The following is an 18,589-nucleotide window of genomic DNA, read 5'->3' as shown; positions in this document are numbered from 1 at the left end:
TCTGGACAATATCCCAGTGCAAGCGAGACTGTATGTCAGCTACTGGAGATAGATTTATTATTAGGCTTAACTAATAAGCCTTGATGCCTTTGACACAACTGCAACATCACTCTCCGCTGGAGGGTGGAAGAGGAATTCGATTCAGACGACAACCAATACGGACCCCGATTTTTATGGTCTGAAGTACTGATATGCAGACATAAGGGAAAAAGCACAGGATTGCTTCAGTGGCCAAATCCATAAGCAATGCATGTCAAGCAGCATTGTCTGAATTTTCAAGGAGGCTTATAACCCAGTAAAATAACGTGGCAGATACTACCATAAGAAGATTGCTGGGAAGACTGGATGGACCGTTTTGTCCTTTTCTGCTATCATTACTATCATTCTGTGATCTGGTCCGAAATGCTTAACCACTACCTTATCATTACTTAACTTTTATCCATAGAAATCCATTGGTTATAGTTTCTTTAGCAGTGGACAGTGGATTTAATTAAGTGTAAAACATTGATATGTCAGGCAAAGAGAGAATTTGAACTGAAGTTGGCCGTAGAGGCAAAAACTCATAATAAAAACTTTTTAAAATATATCCGAAGCAAGAAAAGAAAAATTAGTTTCTTACCTGATAATTTTCGTTCCTGTAGTACCACGGATCAGTCCAGACTCCTGGGTTTTGCACCCCCCCCCCCAGCAGATGGAGACAGAGCAGTTATCAAAACAAACTCCACCTATATATAGGCTGGTGCCACCTACAGTCCGGCAGTATTACTCAATGTCAAAGCAAAATGGAACTCTCAAAACCATCAAAACTATATATATATATATATATAAAATAAAAGAAACAAACCGGTCCACTGAACCCTCCTGGGACCTGAACCTTGAGAATCACTTGAGGAAAAAATTCAAATCTCTGCCAATCTGAAATAACGAAATACATAAGAACCGAGCAGACTCTCCCTTTCTTCCATGTCCTTTTCTAGCAATAGTTTCTGTTCCTTTTTATATAGTTCCTTGTTTTTCATTTAATTATAGTTACTGTTCCATGTAAAGGCACTGCCTAAAAGTTCCAAGTTATTTGTAAACCGATGCGATGTGCAAACGGATGTCGGTATATTAAAAAAAAATGCTAAATAAATAAATAAATAAATAAATAAATAAATAAATAAATAAAATGTCTCTGACGGGTGGGATTCTGGACTGATCCGTGGTACTACAGGAACGAAAATTATCAGGTAAGAAACTAATTTTCCTTTCCCTGTACGTACCCGGATCAGTCCAGACTCCTGGGATGTACCAGAGATTTCTTACCTGGGATGGGATCCAGAGAGGCCCGCTCGAAGCACTCCTTCTCCAAATCCTCCTGAAACTGGAGCCTGGACATCCAGTCTGTAATGTCTCACAAAAGTATGCAGGGATTTCCACGCAGCCGCCCTGCAATCTCCTGCGGTGATACCATCTGACACTCTGCCCAAGACGCCGCTTGCGAACGAGTAGAGTGGGCACGCAGACCTGTAGGAAGGGATCTACCATGAAGGAGATAGGCTGAACTAATAGCCTCCTTTAGCCAACGAGCTATAGTAGCTTTGGACGCTTGCCGTCCTCATCTAGGACCGCTCCACAGCACAAAAAGATGGTCAGTCACACAAAACTGATTGGTAACCTGTAGGTAACGCAGCAAGGCTCTGTGAACGTCGAGCTTCCGCACTCCCAGTGCTGAAACCTCAAAAATCCTTTTAAGTTGCACTTCCAACTTCCTGTCTTGTAAGCCCTTGAGTGCTGTAGCTCCTTTCTAGAGGAAGCGCACCACCTTAGGGTCATCCCCTTCCGCAGCATGTGTCCCACGCATTGCGCCTTGGTGCTGTAAATCAGGGTCTACATCCACCCCCGTGGGGGCTTGGGCTGGAGACCTGGGTCATCTGGATCAGTTTCCTGACTAGAAGTATCTGGAGTAATCTGGGAAACATAACCGACGGAGACGCTTAGGCTGAGCAGACTCCGCACCTCCCTTAGACGTAGACCGTTTCTTAGCAGAAGGCTTAGAACTTTGAAAAAAGACCTTTTTAAATTATAAAACTTGCCCGGTAGTGGTCCAATGTGCTGATCCCTTCGGGTGGAGTGAACCGGGCTCCCCAATGCTGCACCCAAGCCGCTAAGTAGATAAATAGGGCCCTCGACCCTGTGAAGCAGCTGCCTCAGACCAGTGGGGGATGGTCCTCTCAGAACCAAACGACCCCCTGGGAGGCTTCCAACCACTGTGCTGCCACAAGCTCCTTTCTTATTTTTCCTTTTTTTTTTTTTTTTTAAATAAAGCTGAAATAAGCCAGAAACAAAAGACAAAAAAGTCCCCTAAACTAACTAAACACAAGAAAATCAAATAAGCACACAGCCCAAACTGTAGGTTTTGCACCTCCACCATCTGCTAGAGACAGAGGAATACTGCCGGACTGTATGTGACACCAGCCTATATATAGGCAGAGTTTGTTTTGATAACTGCTCTGTCTCCATCTACTAGAGGGGAGGCAAAATCCAGAAGTCTTGACTGATCCGGGTACGTACAGAGAACGGGCAGGTGAGGGAGTCAGTTGGACCATTAGATGACGGAGGGGTTTAAAGGGGCTCTTAGGGAAGATAGGGCCATTGCAGAAAGACTAAATTAATTTTTTGCTTCTGTGTTTACTAATGAGGATGTTGGGGAGATACTAGTTCCGGAGATGGTTTTCAAGGGTGATGAGTCAGACGAACTGAACCAAATCACTGTGAACCTGGAAGATGTAGTAGGCCAGCTTGACAAACTAAAGAGTAGAAAATCACCTGGACCGGATGGTATGCATCCTAGGGTACTGAAGGAACTCAAAAATGAAATTTCTGATCTATTATTAAAATTTGTAACCTATCATTAAAATCATCCATTGTACATGAAGACTGGAGAGTTGCCAGTGTAACCCCAATATCTAAAAAGGGCTCCAGGGGCGATCCAGGAAACTATAGATCAGTGAGCCTGACTTCAGTGCCAGGAAAAATATGGAAACTATTCTAAAGATCAAAATCGTAGAGCATATAGAAAGACATTAAATGTAAACCGCGGTGATGTATATCTTTACGTACTGTGGTATATAAAAATCCTTACATAAATAAATAAATAAATGGTTTAATGGAACACAGTCAAAATGGTTTTACTCATGGGAAGTCTTGCCTAACAAATCTGATTCATGTTTTTGAAGGGGTTAATAAACATGTGGATAAAGGTGAACCGGTAGGCGTAGTGTATTTGGATTTTCAGAAGGCGTTTAACAAAGTCCCTCATGAGAGGCTTCTAAGAAAACTAAAAAGTCATGTGATAGGAGGCGATGATGTCCTTTCGTGGATTACAAACTGGTTAAAAGACAGGAAACAGAGAGTAGGATTAAATGGTCAATTTTCTCAGTGGAAAAGGGTAAACAGTGGAATGCCTCAGGGATCTGTACTTGGACCGGTGCTTTTCAATATATATATATATATATATATATATATATATATATATATATAAATGATCTGGAAAGGAATACGATGAGTGAGGTTATCAAATTTGTGGATTATACAGAATTATTCAGAGTAGTTAAATCACAAGCAGATTGTGATACATTACAGGAGGACCTTGCAAGACTGGAAGATTGGGCATCCAAATGGCAGATGAAATTTAATGTGGACAAGTGCAAGGTGTTGCACATAGGGAAAAATAACCCTTGCTATAGTTACACGTTGTTAGGTTCCATATTAGGAGCTACCATCCAGGAAAAATATCTAGCATCATAGTGGATAATACTTTAAAATCATCGGCTCAGTGTGCTGCAGCAGTCAAAAAAGCAAACAGAATGTTAGGAATTATTAGGAAGGGAATGGTTAATAAAATGGAAAATGTTATAATGCCTCTGTATCGCTCCATGGTGAGACCGCACCTAGAGTACTGTGTACAATTCTGGTCGCCGCATCTCAAAAAAGATATAGTTGTGATGGAGAAGGTACAGATAAGGGCACCCAAAATGATAAAGGGGATGGAACAGCTCCCCTATGAGGAAAGGCTGAAGAGGTTAGGGCTGTTCAGCTTGGAGGAGAGACGGCTGAGGAGGGATATGATAGAGGTCTTTAAGATCATGAGAGGTCTTGAACGAGTAGATGTGAATCGGTTATTTATATTTTTGAATAAGAGAAGGTCTAGGGGGCATTCCATGAGGTTAGCAAGTAGCACATTTAAGACTAAATGGAGAAAATTCATTTTCACTCACTGCACAATAAAGCTCTGGAATTTGTTGCCAGAGGATGTGGTTAGTGCAGTTAGTGTAGCTGGGTTCAAAAAAGGTTTGGATAAGTTCTTGGAGGAGAAGTCCATTAACGTCTATTAATCAAGTTTACTTAGGGGCGGATTTTAAGAGCCCTGCTCGCCGGGAAGCCTATTTTACATAGGCCTACCGGCGCGCGCAGAGCCCCGGGACTCGCGTAAGTCCCGGGGTTCTCCGAGGGGGGCGTGTCGGGGGGCGGGCCCGGTCGTCGCGGCGTTTTCGGGGCGTGTCGGCAGCGTTTTGGGGGCGGGTACGGGGGCGTGGCTACGGCCCGGGGCGGTCCGGGGGCGTGGCCGCGCCCTCTGTACCCGCCCCCAGGTCGCGGCCCGGCGCGCAGGAGGCCCGCTGGCGCGCGGGGATTTACGCCTCCCTCTGGGAGGCGTAAATCCCCCAACAAAGGTAAGGGGGGGTGTAGACAGGGCCGGGCGGGTGGGTTAGGTAGAGGAAGGGAGGGGAAGGTGAGGGGAGGGCGTTAGAGGATTCCCTCCGAGGCCGCTCCAATTTCGGAGCGGCCTTGGAGGGAACGGGGGTAGGCTGCGCGGCTCGGCGCGTGCCGGCTATACAAAATCCATAGCCTTGCGCGCGCCGATCCAGGTTTTTAGCAGATACGTGCGGCTCCGCGCGTATCTACTAAAATCCAGCGTACTTTTGCTTGCGCCTGGAGCGCAAACAAAAGTAGGCTATTCGCGCTCCTTTTAAAATCCGCCCCTAAGGGAATAGCCACTGCTATTAATTGCATCAGTAGTATGGGATCTTCTTAGTGTTTGGTTAATTGCCAGGTTCTTGTGGCCTGGTTTGGCCTCTGTTGGAAACAGGATGCTGGGCTTGATGGACCCTTGGGGTCTGACCCAGCATGGCAATTTTTTTATGTTCTTATGTTCCACAGCTACACAGGAATTACTAGTGTTGGCGCTATTGTATGATGTCATCCAGGGTTGATCCATTCTTTTTGTCTATGGAGAAAATAAATTGTACGTTTATCCTGGACATGCTATGCAGAAAATACCATCTCTGTCCATATGTATCTATATCCAACTGATAAATAAAATAAATACTGTGAAATAACCTGTTTAGCCTACCTGGGGCAAAGCTTGTTCTTCCATAAAATCGCACTGTGCCAATTCTTTGCCCAATCACAAGTACTCTGTCTCCAACCTGTATGTCTGTTTCATCAAGGTGAATGTTTCCTACTGATGTAGTTCGGTTCTGCAATCCTGTTCAGTGAAGAAGAAACTTGTGTAAACAGTTTTAAAATATGGGGAAAACGTTCCATGCACATGTCAAGGAAAAATGCAATAATTGTCTAAATTTCATTACTTTTACCTAATATACAACTAGTTAGATTAATCTAAACAGCATGGAATAGCATTTACTACCCTAAACAAATTGCTGGGCATTGACTATTTGGGTCTTTATCTGCCCTCATTTACTGTTACTATTTTACCATCTAACCCTGTGAAAGTGATTCTTTTTTTTTTTTTTTCACTCTAGTGACCAATTCTCAGTCCTAAACTTTTTCCAGTATATTTTGGTGGCATTAATCTGCTAAAATTAAGATGTTTCCTGTTAACAAATAATCACACCAGCATAAATGTTTCCATTAAAACAACCTATTTTACCAGTCTTTTTAAACAGTTAATTATAAAAGTAAAACAATTTACAACTGCATCACAGTAAAATACAGTGAAAGTTCTATATGTTGTCTTTATTATATGCAGCATACACCTGAATGATTTTCAAGTTCTTACTGTACATTAGGGGTACAATAGGGGCCGACTAGATGGGCTGGTTGATCTTTATTTGCCATCTTCTACTATGCAGTCAATTTTCAAATTAATCTAGCTATGTAAGTAAGGACTTAGCCAGATAGTTCAAAGTCTTTGAAAATCCTCCAATTCCTCCTCTCTTCCTCCAAGTCCCACTAGATGGCTAAATTCAAGGCAGGCCGAATTTGGATTAGTTTGGGAGAAGAAAGCTAGGTGGTCAACGCTAATTCTCATCATTAGTGTCCTAACTTATTTGGTCAAATTTAGGCACTGCCATAGCAGACCTGAATCTGACTGTCACCGTCCCTCCAGACATTGGGGGGGGGGGGGGGTGCAAGGCAGGAAGAATTGCTACCGCCAACTCATTCATTATGGTGGCTGAAGAAGGAGAGAGCCCACCATAGGAGCACATCCCCGTGGTAAGCAAAGAAGTTGTCCCACCGAAGTAAAGCCGTGGCGGGAGCCCATTGCTGCGGTGGCAGAAGAAGGAGTTTGACGGTGAGCCTTTGTGCCAGCATGTGAGAATGGGAGCCTGGATGTGAGTGAGAGAGAAAGGAGAGAGAGAGAATTGGAGCCTGGGTATTTGTATGTGAGATGGGAGCCTGGGTGTGTGTGTGGGTAAGAAAGGGAGCCTGGGTGTGTGTGTGAGAGCTTGTGTGTGGTAGAACATGTGAGAGTGAGAGCTTGTGAGTGTAAGAGAGTCTGTAAGAGAAAGTATGAGCCTTTGTGTGTGTGCATCTGAGGGAGAGGAAGGGAAGAAGACAGGAGAGAGAAGAAACAAAGAAGAGTGACCCTGGAGAAAGAATTAGAAAGTAGAAAAAGGAGACCTGGACCAACTGATTAGAAAAATAGAAAAGATAAGACAAAGGTAAAAAACAAAACAAAACAAAAAACTCAACATTTTGAGGTTCTAGCTATTGGAATATGCTATCTTTGGGTATGTGCATTTCTTATAATTTTGTATTTTGTTCTTTAACTTTCCACTGTTCAGTTTGGTTTCTTACTCTATTTTGGTTTTGTTTGCATGTTTCTATTTCTAAATTGTAGTCCCTTATTTCTGTATTAGGTAAGGGTCAGTCTATGTTCTGCCTGTGTGTGACTGAGGTGCAATATTGCTGCTAGCATCAGTTTCTCTATAGGGATTTGTAGCAGTCTGGCTTGTTCTGTTATCCCAGTAGGTGGTAAATTAATGTTCTAGGGCCTGGTTAAGTATTTACATTGCTTCTTTTTCATAAGGTTGCTGTTATTTGAGTCCTGAGAGTCAGTGCTGTTATGATATGGGATGGCAAGATTCTAGGTGCCTTTTATTTATTTATTTATTTTTGCAGGGATTTGTGTTCATTCACAAAATATTTAGCAGTGGAGGGAGTCTTTTTTTTTTTTTTTTGCTGAGGTGACTCCAGAATGTTAATATAGCTTTTTTTCATGTTGGGTTGTAATTTGAACTGTCAGTTTTGCTCTGCCCCCACTCTCATGATTATTGCTATTTTATTGTAGTTATAGTGATCTCTGCCTTTCTGGAAAGAGGATTCTAGAAAGAATACATTGATATTTGTTTTATGACATAATTGATTGGACATGATATTTATGTGTGCTTTGCTTTTTACCTATTCTTGTTTATTTAAATGCAATAAATGTAAAAATAAATTAATACAGGAATTTTTAATGTTGGTAAGTGCTTGAAATAACAGAGTTAAAATATTCTAAAAAGTTTCACTCATGATGCACAAGGGCTGTTGTAGACTACTTAGGAACCCATTGTAAGATGCACTCAAAGGCATTATTTATCAATAAGAGTACAACTAATGGGTTCAGACCTGTACGCTTACTGCCCACCTTGTTACCCTTGGGCCCACCCAAAAACTCAGTTCTGGCTATGCTACTGGGGGGTTGATAGGACAGTGACCTGGCGATGAGAGGAGCCCCAATTCCTCCTCTCTTCCTCCAAGTCAATAACATAGCAGGGTCAAAGGTGCTGCAAACCTCATTCCCTTCTGCCGAAATAAGAATTATAATGGGGCCAAAAGGTGCCCCAAATGCCCCACCCTCCTGCCCAAGGCACAGATTTGTAAGGGAAAACATCAGAACCCCATCCCACTGCAATCTTCCTTCCTTCTCCGCATCTGAAATCCATTAATACCTCTCATGGCTCCCTACCTCATTGTTGCCAGAGTAACATCAGGACACCAAGCTGGAAAGAGGGTCTTCCCTCCTGACAGCTTGTCCGTGCATGCTAGAGGTGAGTTTGGGAGAATTATAAGGAGTGTGGGAGAGACAGGGGGAGGGGATCCTGATGTCCCCTGACAGATGTATGCTTTGGTCAGGATAGAGGGGTAATCAGGAAACCTCTCAGCTCAGCCACATTATTCTTCATAACAGAGAAGGAGGGATTGGAATACTGCTTGGTCCTGCTACATTATCTTGGAGGAAGGGAGAGTGATCTTGACTTTTAAATTTATCTTTTCTTCTTTTTTTTTTTAATTGTCTATCTGTTAGCATTAATTTTCAGAGCTAATTGGCTAAGTCTGTAAATCTATCTGGTCAAAATTTGACTGGCTAGCGTTAGGAGAATATTCAGCTGAAAACCTAGATGGTTAGATTTAGCTGAAAATTAACTGGTTATCTTGCCTGTTCAATGGATCTTTGAAAATTGACTTTTATGTTACTATGTTAAAAGGCCTTTTTATTTCAGGAAGCTTTTATCAGTGTTTTAAAATAATGTTTGATTCTACATAGATTTTTATTTATTTATTTAAGCAACTCTAACTTAATTGGAAGAACTTGACAGACATCCACAGAGTGGGAAAAAAAGGGAGAAGTGTTGATTGTTGGAGATTTTAATCTGCCAGACTTAGACTGGAGAATCGCTTCTGTGGAATCTACTAGAAGTAGAGAGATAGTAGATGCCCTGCAAGGGGCTCTGTTCAAACAAATCATAATCGAACCCATGAGGGAAAATGCGATACTCGACTTGGTGCTCACTAATGGGGAAAATGTCTCTAATGTCCAGGTGGGTGCCCACCTCAGCACCAGTGATCATCAAACGGTATGTTTTGATATTGTAAATAGGATGCAAAGAAGTCACAGAAATACATGAGTTTTTAATTTCAAAAATACAGTCTTTATTGAAATGGGAACATACATGGATATGGAATTAGAAGACTGGGAGAAAATGGTTGAGGTGGAACAACTATGGGCCAAACTAAAAGGAGCAATTACAAAGGCAACAAATCTATATGTTAGAAGCGTAAACAAAAGTAAGAGAAATAAGAAACCGATCTGGTTCTCAAAGGAGGTGGCTGCTAAAATAAAAGCAAAAAGAGCAGTGTTCAAGAAATATAAAGGATACCAAAATGAGGAACACAGGGAAGAATATTGCTTGAAACTGAGGGAAACAAAGGAAATCAAGAAAGCAAAAGGTCAGGTGGAAGAAAGGATTGCCAAAGAGGTAAAGAGAGGAGACAAAACATTTTTCAGATATATCAGAGAAAGGTCCAAAGTGGAATAGTGAAATTGAAAGGTGACAATGATCAATGTGTGGAGAGAGAAGAAGAAAAGGCAGAAATATTAAACAAATACTTTGGTTCAGTGTTCACTAAAAAAGACTCTGGAGAAGGACCTTTGCTGGTTGACAAAACCATTGGTGGAGATGGGATGGATGAAACTTCATTTAAATGTACGGGAAGAGCAAGGAAAACTGAAAGTGGACAAGGCCATGGGGCTGGATGAGGTACATCCCAGGATACTAAGGGAGCTCTCAGAGATGTGCTGGCGGGTCCGCTGCGCAACCTATTCAATAGATCCCTGGAAACAGGAGTGCTGACGAGTGATTGAAGAGTGGTGGTGGTCTCGCTCTACAAGAGTGGGAGCAGACAGGAGGCAGGAAACTACAGGCCAGTTAGCCTCACCTAGGTGGTGGGTAAATTAATGGAGACTCTGCTGAAGGAAAGGATAGTGAAATATCTACAGTCAGGAGGATTGCTGGACCCCTGGCAGCATGAATTCACTAAGAGAAGGTCCTGTCAGACAAATCTGAATTGGATCAAGGAAAAGCGCTCAATGTGATCTACTTGGATTTCAGCAAAGCTTTTGATACGGTCCCACATAAGAGGTGTTGCGCTCGCCGCTCGCAGAGCCACTCCCATGTGGTCTGAATGCTGCCGACAGGACCCTGCTTCCTGCGGCATGGAAGCCGCTATTAGTTTTTTTGCTGCTCTTGCCGCCGCTGGGGTTCCTCGCGGCATGGAGCCACTGCCTTCTCTGCTCTCGCGGTCCGGATGCCATCAACGCCTGTCAGTCCCGCGGCAGGAATGCTGCTGTCACTCTCCTCATTGTGGCCCGGGTATCATCAACACCCCTGTTGCTCCTGCTCCATCTGGCTCTTGCATAGGCGCACGCATCTCTTCTCAATATTTAAATGGTCAGTGGCGGGAAAAGCCCCGCGGCCCCAAGTGATGATATCATCACCTTGTCCTGCCTTCAGCCCTATAAAAAGGATCTCTGTCACTTCCTCGGGGCCTTCGCATCGAATCTTCATGTTGTCCATGGCCTCTTTGTCCGGCAAGTTCCTCCGTGGTCTCCTTCTGTCTAGATGGCTCTATGTTCTCTGTTGGATGCTCCTGTTCCAGTCCTGGTTCCTGGCTTCCTTGTCCCTTCGGAGCTCCGTCATGTTGTCTGTTCTGTGTTCCTGGTCTCCTGTTGGTCCCTCTTCTAGTCTTCTGAATCTTCATCTCATCCGACTCGTCAATCAAGTTCCCAATGTTCCAGTCTTCTGGATTCTCCCTTGTCATTCCTCCAGGTGTGCCAGCGTCGTGGTCCGTGACCAGCCATGGACGGCTGTATAGGGCGCGCTTCCTGGCTCAGGGCCTGTTTCCAAGTTCGTCTTCGCTGGATCAAGTCTTCGGAGGCCATCCCTGTTTCTAGAATTTCAAGATCCAAGTTAAGTCTCGAGTTCCTGTTCATGTTCCTAGTTCTGGGCTCGTTAAGCTTGACCAGCCAGTAGATTGCCTTTCCTTGTTCCAAGCCTTGTTCTGAGTTCCAAGTGATGTCCTGACTCCTGTTCTCCTCCGAGTCACAGTCCTGAGCCTATCCCACTCCCCGCCCGTCCTGAGCCTATCCCACTCCCACGCCCTACACAACCCGCCACAGGTTAGTCGCAGACTAACCTGTGGCGGGTTGTGTAGGGCGTGCAGTGGGACAGTGTGGTCCGCAACCACCCACTGGGGGCTGTGTAGGGTGCGCGGAGGTGCAGTGCCCTGGGAGGCTGGACTCTTCCTGTTCCTGACTCTCTCCAATGTTAAGTCTTCTGAGTCTTCATCTCCAGTTCCAAGTCTTCCGAGTCTCCATGTCAAGTTCCAAGTCTTCTGAGTCTTTGAGTTCCATGTCATGCTTGTCCTTGTCCTCAGCCTTCATCTGTCCTGACACACAAGACTTTCCCAAGCGGCAGGTTTGAAAGGGCTATTGAGTGGCCGGAGGGCTACCCCTGAGCCCAGCATTGCATTGCATTGTTGGGTCTCACTCTGTGCGTTCAGGGTCAACGGAGGTCTGAGTGAGATTTGTTCCAAGCTTCCAGCTACATTCCAAGATTCAAGCTATGTTCCAAGATCCTAGCTCTGTTCCAAGACCTAAGTTATGTCTCAAGTCTCAGCTACATTCCAAGTCCCAAGCTATGTTCCAAGTTCCGAGTCCCAACCCATGCCCAACTGTTCGCCTCCCACGGTGTCTTCCTTGGAGTCTCATTCTGGGGTTGTGCCGTGGTTCAAGGGCTCACTTTCCTCAAGCAGTGACCGCATCTCCTGCGTTCACACCAGGAGGCTTGTGAATAAAATGAGACGCTTGGGAATAAGCGCCAAAGTGGTGGCCTGGATTACAAACTGGTTATCAGACAGAAGACAGTGTGTGATGGTGAATGGAACCTACTCAGAGAGGCTGGTGTTAAGTGGAGTGCCACAAGGATCGGTGTTGGGACCGGTTCTCTTCAATATCTTTGTGAGCGACATTGCGGAAGGGATAGAAAGTAAAGTTTGTCTATTTGCGAATGATACGAAGTTCTTATTTATTTATTTAAAACTTTTATATACCGACATTCATATGCATATCACATCGGTTTACAAGCAACAAGGGGAGTAATGCCTTTAAATGAGAAAGGGAAAAATAAAGTTACATTTAACAGGGATATCAAAGGAACAAGGGGAGAGTGAGAAAATAAAGGGTCAGGATGACCTAGATCAGGCGTTAAGGAGAGAATGAACCAAAACTAAATTACAAAAACTTATAGGTTTGGGGGGGGGGGGGGGGGGGGAGGAGTGGGAAATAGGGAACTATGAGTTCATGGGGGGGGGACGGAATTATGAATAGGCTTGTTTGAACAGCCAAATTTTTAGTTGTTTTTTTTTAAGTTGTTGTATAGTGTTCTTGGCGTAGTTCAGGTGGCATAGAGTTCCAAATAGTAGGTCCCGCTATGGAAAGCGCCCGTTCTTTGGTGGAGATGTGTTGGATGAGTTTGTGAGAGGGAGTAGACAGGGATCCTTTGTACGCAGATCTAGTGGGTCTGCTGGAGGTGTGGTACTGGAGGGAGTCATTAAGCCAATGAATGTTCTTATTGTGCAAGGTTTTGTGGATAATTGTAAGACTCTTATGGAGAATTCTGGATGGGATCGGGAGCCAGTGGAGGTCTCTGAGTACTGGGGTGATATGGTCTGTTCTGCGTGAGTTGGTGAGGATTCTAGCCACTGTATTTTGCAGCATTTGGAGATTGAGACTGAGGGAAGGCCCAAGAGTAGGGAATTGCAATAGTCTATTTTTGTAAATAAGGTGGCTTGGAGGACAGTCCGGAAGTCGTTATGATGTAGTAGGGGTCTTAATTTCTTAAGTATCTGCAGTTTGTAGAAACAATCTTTGGTCGTGTTATTGATAGTGGACATGCTGGAAGGAGTAGAGAGAATGAGAAATGATTTAAGGAAGCTTGAAGAGTGATTAAAGTTATGACAGCTGGGATTCAATGCCAAGAAGTGCAGAGTCATGCATCTGGGGGGGGGGGGGGATGGGACAGTAAACCAAAAGAGCTATATGTGATGGGGGAGGGTGAAGGGCTTTTGTGCATGGAGCATGAGAGGGACCTTGGGGTGATAGTGTGTAGTGATCTGAAGACAGCGAAACAATGTGACAAGGCGATAGCTAAAGCCATAAGAATGCTTGGTTGCATAGAGAGAGGAATAATTAGTAAAAAAAAATAAAAAAGAGGAAGTGATAATCCCCTTGTACAGGTCCTTGGTGAGGCCTCAACTGGAGTACTGTGTTCAGTTCTGGAGACCGTAATCTCAAAAGGGACAGGGACAGGATGCAGGCAGTCCAGTGAAGGGCAACCAAAATGGTGGGGGGGTCTCCATCAAATGACTTATGAGGAGAGGCTGAAAGACTTAAATATGTATACCCTGGAGGAGAGGAGGTGTAGGGGGGATATGATACAGACCTTCAGATACCTGAAAGATTTTAATAATGCACAATCAACAAACCTTTTCCGAGGGAAAGAAATCAGTAGAACTAGGGGTAACGAAATAAAACTCCAGGGAGGATGACCCACAACCAATGTCAGGAAATATTTCTTCACGGAGAGGGTGGTGGATGCCTAGAATGCCCTCCTGGAGGAGGTGGTGAAGACAAAAATGGTGAAAGATTTCAAAGGGGCATGGGATAAACACTGTGAATCCCTAAAGGCTAGAGGATGGAAACGAAGAAATGAGTACATAGGGGTAACTTGATGGTGTGGAGATTACTACCCTTAACAAATTCACAACTTCATCATTGCTCTCTGCTTCAATGGCAGGGAGAATGGAGTAAAAGGGAATTAAATATAGATAGCAAATAACTAGGACACTGAATTTTGCGGTCTGGGAAAAATAAACATATAGGGATAACTTGCTGATACGGCTGTTACTACCCTTAACCAATAAGCCTGAAACTCTAGATACAACTCCAACAGTACTCTCAACTCCAATATTACTCTCTGCTTCTACGGCAGAAGGTAACAGGGAATTTGGACTAACAGCAAACAACAAGGGCCCTGACTTTGACGGCCTGGGAAGCTGATAAAAATGGGGGACTTGTATGGCTCAACAGAAACTACCATAAACTTGCTGGGTAGACTGGATGGATCGTAGGTCTTTTTCTGCCATCATTTCTATATGTTTCTGTAGCCTGCTGATCCACCAATCTTAGCAGATTACAACTTACATACAAAGTCAATATAACATACAAGTTTGACAAAGCATAAGAAAACAATAGCACATAACAAATAAAATAAAGTAAAACGGTTATAAACCAAATAAATCTAAAAAGTCATGTTGTTTATACTAACATTGTTTTGTTTGTTTTATGAGTTGCTGTATCTATGTTACCTTGTTCACCGCTTAGTATGATTAATTCGCTTTAAGCGATTTATAAGACTTTTTAAATAAATACATCATCACATAAATTTCTTGGTATACTAATTTTTTTGTTGAAAGATATAATTACACTATACAAAATGTATAGTTGATTTATAATAATTTTAAGGTAAATGTTAAACTGAAGCAGGTAAACCCTGTAAAAATAAGAATGATATATATACCAGCAGTGGTCCTAAATGAAGTAGCGATAGGTTTAAATGCTGTTCTCTTGCTACTGTTGTTAGAGGTCCGTTGCTGGGGGTGAACCTGTTGGGACAGTTGGTTCTCTAATGAGGATGTGGAGGAGCAACAGCTGGATCCATGAACAGAAGCTAAAATAAAGAAAAGGAAATAGGTCCAAAAATAAATAGTGGACCTACCATATTTGAAGGACAAATTCTAATTGAATTAATGATGAAAGACTTTCAATTCTATGTAACTATTGATAAATTTGCATAAAGTCTAAGAAGATGAAAACTTCATTTAAAGCTCTGAGACTACTAAAATAGAGGTTATATAACATTCTACCATTAACATCTGAATGGGATGTGACTCAAAAGTTCTGCAGTCAGCTAGCCCAAATACAACTGAAACTGAGTAAGAACACAAGGCTAAATGAATAGGAAAGAAAAAGAGGAGAAAATACAGGGAGAAAACACAGTCCTTTTTCCCTCTATGAAAACCACTGAGATTTGTTAATTATGAGGTCCATATTCAGCTGCTATGCAGCTGTGCTAGTTAGTCAGTGGTCAAACCACTGAATATCCCGGCTATCGTAAAGTTAGCGGGTTAAGTATAACTGGCTAACTTTAGGACTGCTCTATATCCCGACCAGAGTTAGCTGCAGAAGATAACAGGCTAACTCTGAATATCGGCGTTCAATAGAAGGCATTCTGGGAAGGAGTGGCGTAATAGTTATCCGTCTAAATGGCTTTTGAATATTGACCTCATTATATTTTAAAAGATAACTGGATATGTATGGAAGAACACAGAGAAAGAATTTCAAGATCTATCCCTAAAACGATGGGAGAAATACTGTCTCACTGATGTGCAAATAAATATACAGGAAAAATGAATCAATGCACCAGAGTGCTTAAATCAAGAAGGATAATTTCAAACAACTGTGTGCATATGGGTCCGTGCAGGTTTACTATAGTATTTTAGAATCTGTGCAGCTGGGTCTTCACAGCTTATAAAATTTGCATATTTGTGGCCCCAAAAGAAAGCATGTGTTTTATATTTGCGCAGAAACATGCACTTATGGTGAAAAGTTCATGCATACCTTGAAACTTGTATACATGCATGTTTTTATGTGCATGCACTTCCTGTTCTGCTGAAGTTGAGTTCATTCCAAAATGACACCCCCACTACCCACCTCCGCCAGCAGGGCAGCCAAGGGACGCGTCAAGGCTAGTAACCCTAGTGGTGAGGCACAAGTTCCTTCTGTTCCCCATTCGGCAGGGCTGGAGGAACCTACAGGAGACTTTTAATCATGGAGATTCCTACCTCCAAGGGTAAGTATATTGTGGGAACTAGGAAGGTGGGTGGGGTAGTGGTGTGAAGGAGGTATTAGGGGTGGATGGGGGGGCATTTAGAGGGTATGTGATGGGCAGGGTAGGAGAAGGGTGTGTTGGGGTGACATTTAGGAATGGGGGAGGTTGTTCTGGGTGGGGAGCAAAGGGGAGGCCATTGTGGGCTTGTGATAGGACATGAGTCAAGAGGCATATATCGATACAGAAAAAAGATTCATAATACATTATTGGTATGACCGATGTACAGGTGTTACTAAAAGATTATATTGAAAGAGTTAAAAAAAGGGACTAATTTAGACAAAGACCATAAGTAAAGTAAAGGTCTAGGTAAGGGAAAGAATATCTTCAGGGACATGTTTCTGGTTTTGTTGCTAGCCCCTATTGTAGAGTTGACCAGTGACCTAGTTCCAAGACAGAGAAAACTGGGGCAATCTTACATCTAAACTTACATCCCAAAGCTTTGTGGTATCTGTAGTTCCTGATTCTTCCCTTTGAAATCAGTGTAGCTGGGCCCATAATGCATCAGAATGGGGTTGTCCAAAAGCCTGGACCTGCCTGCTATCTCCCTCTTGAAACTGGATACCTTGGCTATTCTGGGATTGTCCCTGCTCTGGTTTATTTTCTGGCCAGGTAGCAGGACACCAATATATCTGCATGAAGGGAGAGCAAACAGTCTCAAAGCTTCAAATGAAAAAAAAAAAAAAAGAAACATACCATTCTGGAGGTCACAAAACCTGCAACTTTGAACTAAGAGCTTTGTATTTCTATTTTTCTGTATAGACTGAGGACCTCATGAAAGCAGGCCGAGATCTACACAGAAAGGAAAGGAAGTAGCTGGAGCTGCTGCATGCCTGGCAGGAGGCAGATGGAGGTACACTCATTAAATGTCCATCAGGGAGATGACAACACAATCTATTTCCTGTTTCCATCACAGGCCACATTTTTGCCCTGCCACTCTACAAGACCCAGTCTCTGCCTAGAGTTTTAAGAAATCTTCATGCATATTAACTTTATCATTGGCAATTGTCTGGGTCACGGGCACAACTGTCATGAAGCACTACTTGTAATTCAATCCTAGGTCAACTATTAAAAACTCAAGGAAGGAATGTCAAGGCCTCACATCCAGCAGAGACCCATAGACTTATGGCTGCATCACAGCCCTTCACTGCTTGCAATCTAGGGCAAACCCCAAGACATACCATTCAGACAATGAACCTACTTCCGAGCCCCTATCACTAGCTAGGCACTATGCTGTACAGTACTGTTGTAAGAAGTATATGTACCTCAAGAAGCCTATCTGTGGCTTGTCACCCCTTATAGGACATGAGTGTCTCACCATTAGGAGCACTTGCCATTACCTCCACCTCTCCTAGAAACACTATGGCCTCTAACACTTTGTATGATGCTACATATCACACCCTGGAGCATACCAGATGATGACTTGATGCATACCTTTTGTTCTGTTCACAGATAACACCAGCTTGAAGGAGGAAGAACTTCTGGCTCCTCCTGCTGATGCAGCAGCTGCGCTTGCTTCACGGGAGCAGTAGCTATCACCACCACCAACGGTGAACCCGGTGGTGGCACAGCAGTCATTTCCTCCTCCCCCCCTCCCCCCAATGGGAGGCACCAGGCCAACACAGTCACCACTGCTTCTCCCTTTCCGGTAGGTAGGGCCTCCTCCCTGTTCTGCCCTAGGACTTCTGAACATAGGTTCTAAGCTGCATTCCTTGGCTGCAGAAGCAGCTAGAGCACCTGCTCCAGGCCTGGAGGCCTGGTCTTTAGCAGCTATTGGCCAGGTGGTCCAGAGGATGGGGAAGGAATTTAGCAGGGTGCAAGCCATCCTCAGGAAGCTGATAAGAGGTGGTGGAGCACCTCACCAGGCTCAAGAGGGCTTCACAGTTCTTGACCTGATGGGCAGGTGATCACCACAACCCTCAGTGTCCTACGCCAGTCAGGACTTTGTCCCCTGAGATTCCTGGATCATTTTTATTTTATATAAATAGTTTACACCCTAGTTTATCCCCACCAGTCCCACTTTTTGTTTTATTTTTGCATACATTTGTATATGGTTTTTAAAGTTTTTATATTCTTGTATAAAAGTTATTATTTATATTTTGTGTGTGTGTCTTAAGCATGCAAAAGTTCATGTTCACACTGAGTTAAGCCCCTTTCAAGACATCCCATTACAATTATTCTCTCACCCACACATAGCCATGTATGCAGCTTTCCATACAACTCTGTCCTATAATCTCTATCCTCCACTCATCTACCCTTACAGCTGCCTATGTGTAATGTCTGGTTATTTGGGTGTGCCTTCTATACTTAGCTCCCCTGAAAAACCTTCCTGTAATGGATACTTTAGAAGAGCTTTAAGTCTACATTTACTGCTTACTTCTTCACAGGGCCTGAAATGTGAATGCAGCCAAGCCACAAGCACAGACATAGTCTATGGATGAAAAAACCTTGCATGCTTCCCCACTACTAAAAGCACTGACAGGGATACAAAGATCACACAAAAAGTGTTTCTTTCAATAACAGCACAACTTCCA

The 18,589-nt window shown here is 43.4% G+C and overlaps 1 protein-coding gene across 14 annotated transcripts in view; it reads right to left on the bottom strand.

The window, feature by feature from the left end:
- CLIP4 (CAP-Gly domain containing linker protein family member 4) overlaps positions 1-18,589 on the bottom strand; it is a 347,916-nt gene that overhangs the window by 111,442 nt on the left and 217,885 nt on the right. For 12 of the 14 annotated variants that reach the window (XM_029593003.1, XM_029593005.1, XM_029593008.1 and 9 more), the window contains 2 exons: positions 14,688-14,837; positions 5,393-5,527 (listed from right to left, as the gene is read on the bottom strand). In XM_029593003.1, coding sequence (XP_029448863.1) covers positions 5,393-5,527; positions 14,688-14,837 — 285 coding nt within the window. The remainder of the gene's footprint in view (positions 1-5,392; positions 5,528-14,687; positions 14,838-18,589) is intronic. The other 2 variants (XM_029593006.1, XM_029593007.1) reach the window with 1 other exon arrangement.

The sequence above is a fragment of the Rhinatrema bivittatum genome, chromosome 3 (genome assembly GCF_901001135.1).
Source record: "Rhinatrema bivittatum chromosome 3, aRhiBiv1.1, whole genome shotgun sequence".
In the NCBI taxonomy this organism is placed as follows: domain Eukaryota; kingdom Metazoa; phylum Chordata; class Amphibia; order Gymnophiona; family Rhinatrematidae; genus Rhinatrema; species Rhinatrema bivittatum.
Note: the sequence above shows the minus strand (reverse complement) of the source record. Positions and strands in the feature narration are given on the sequence as shown.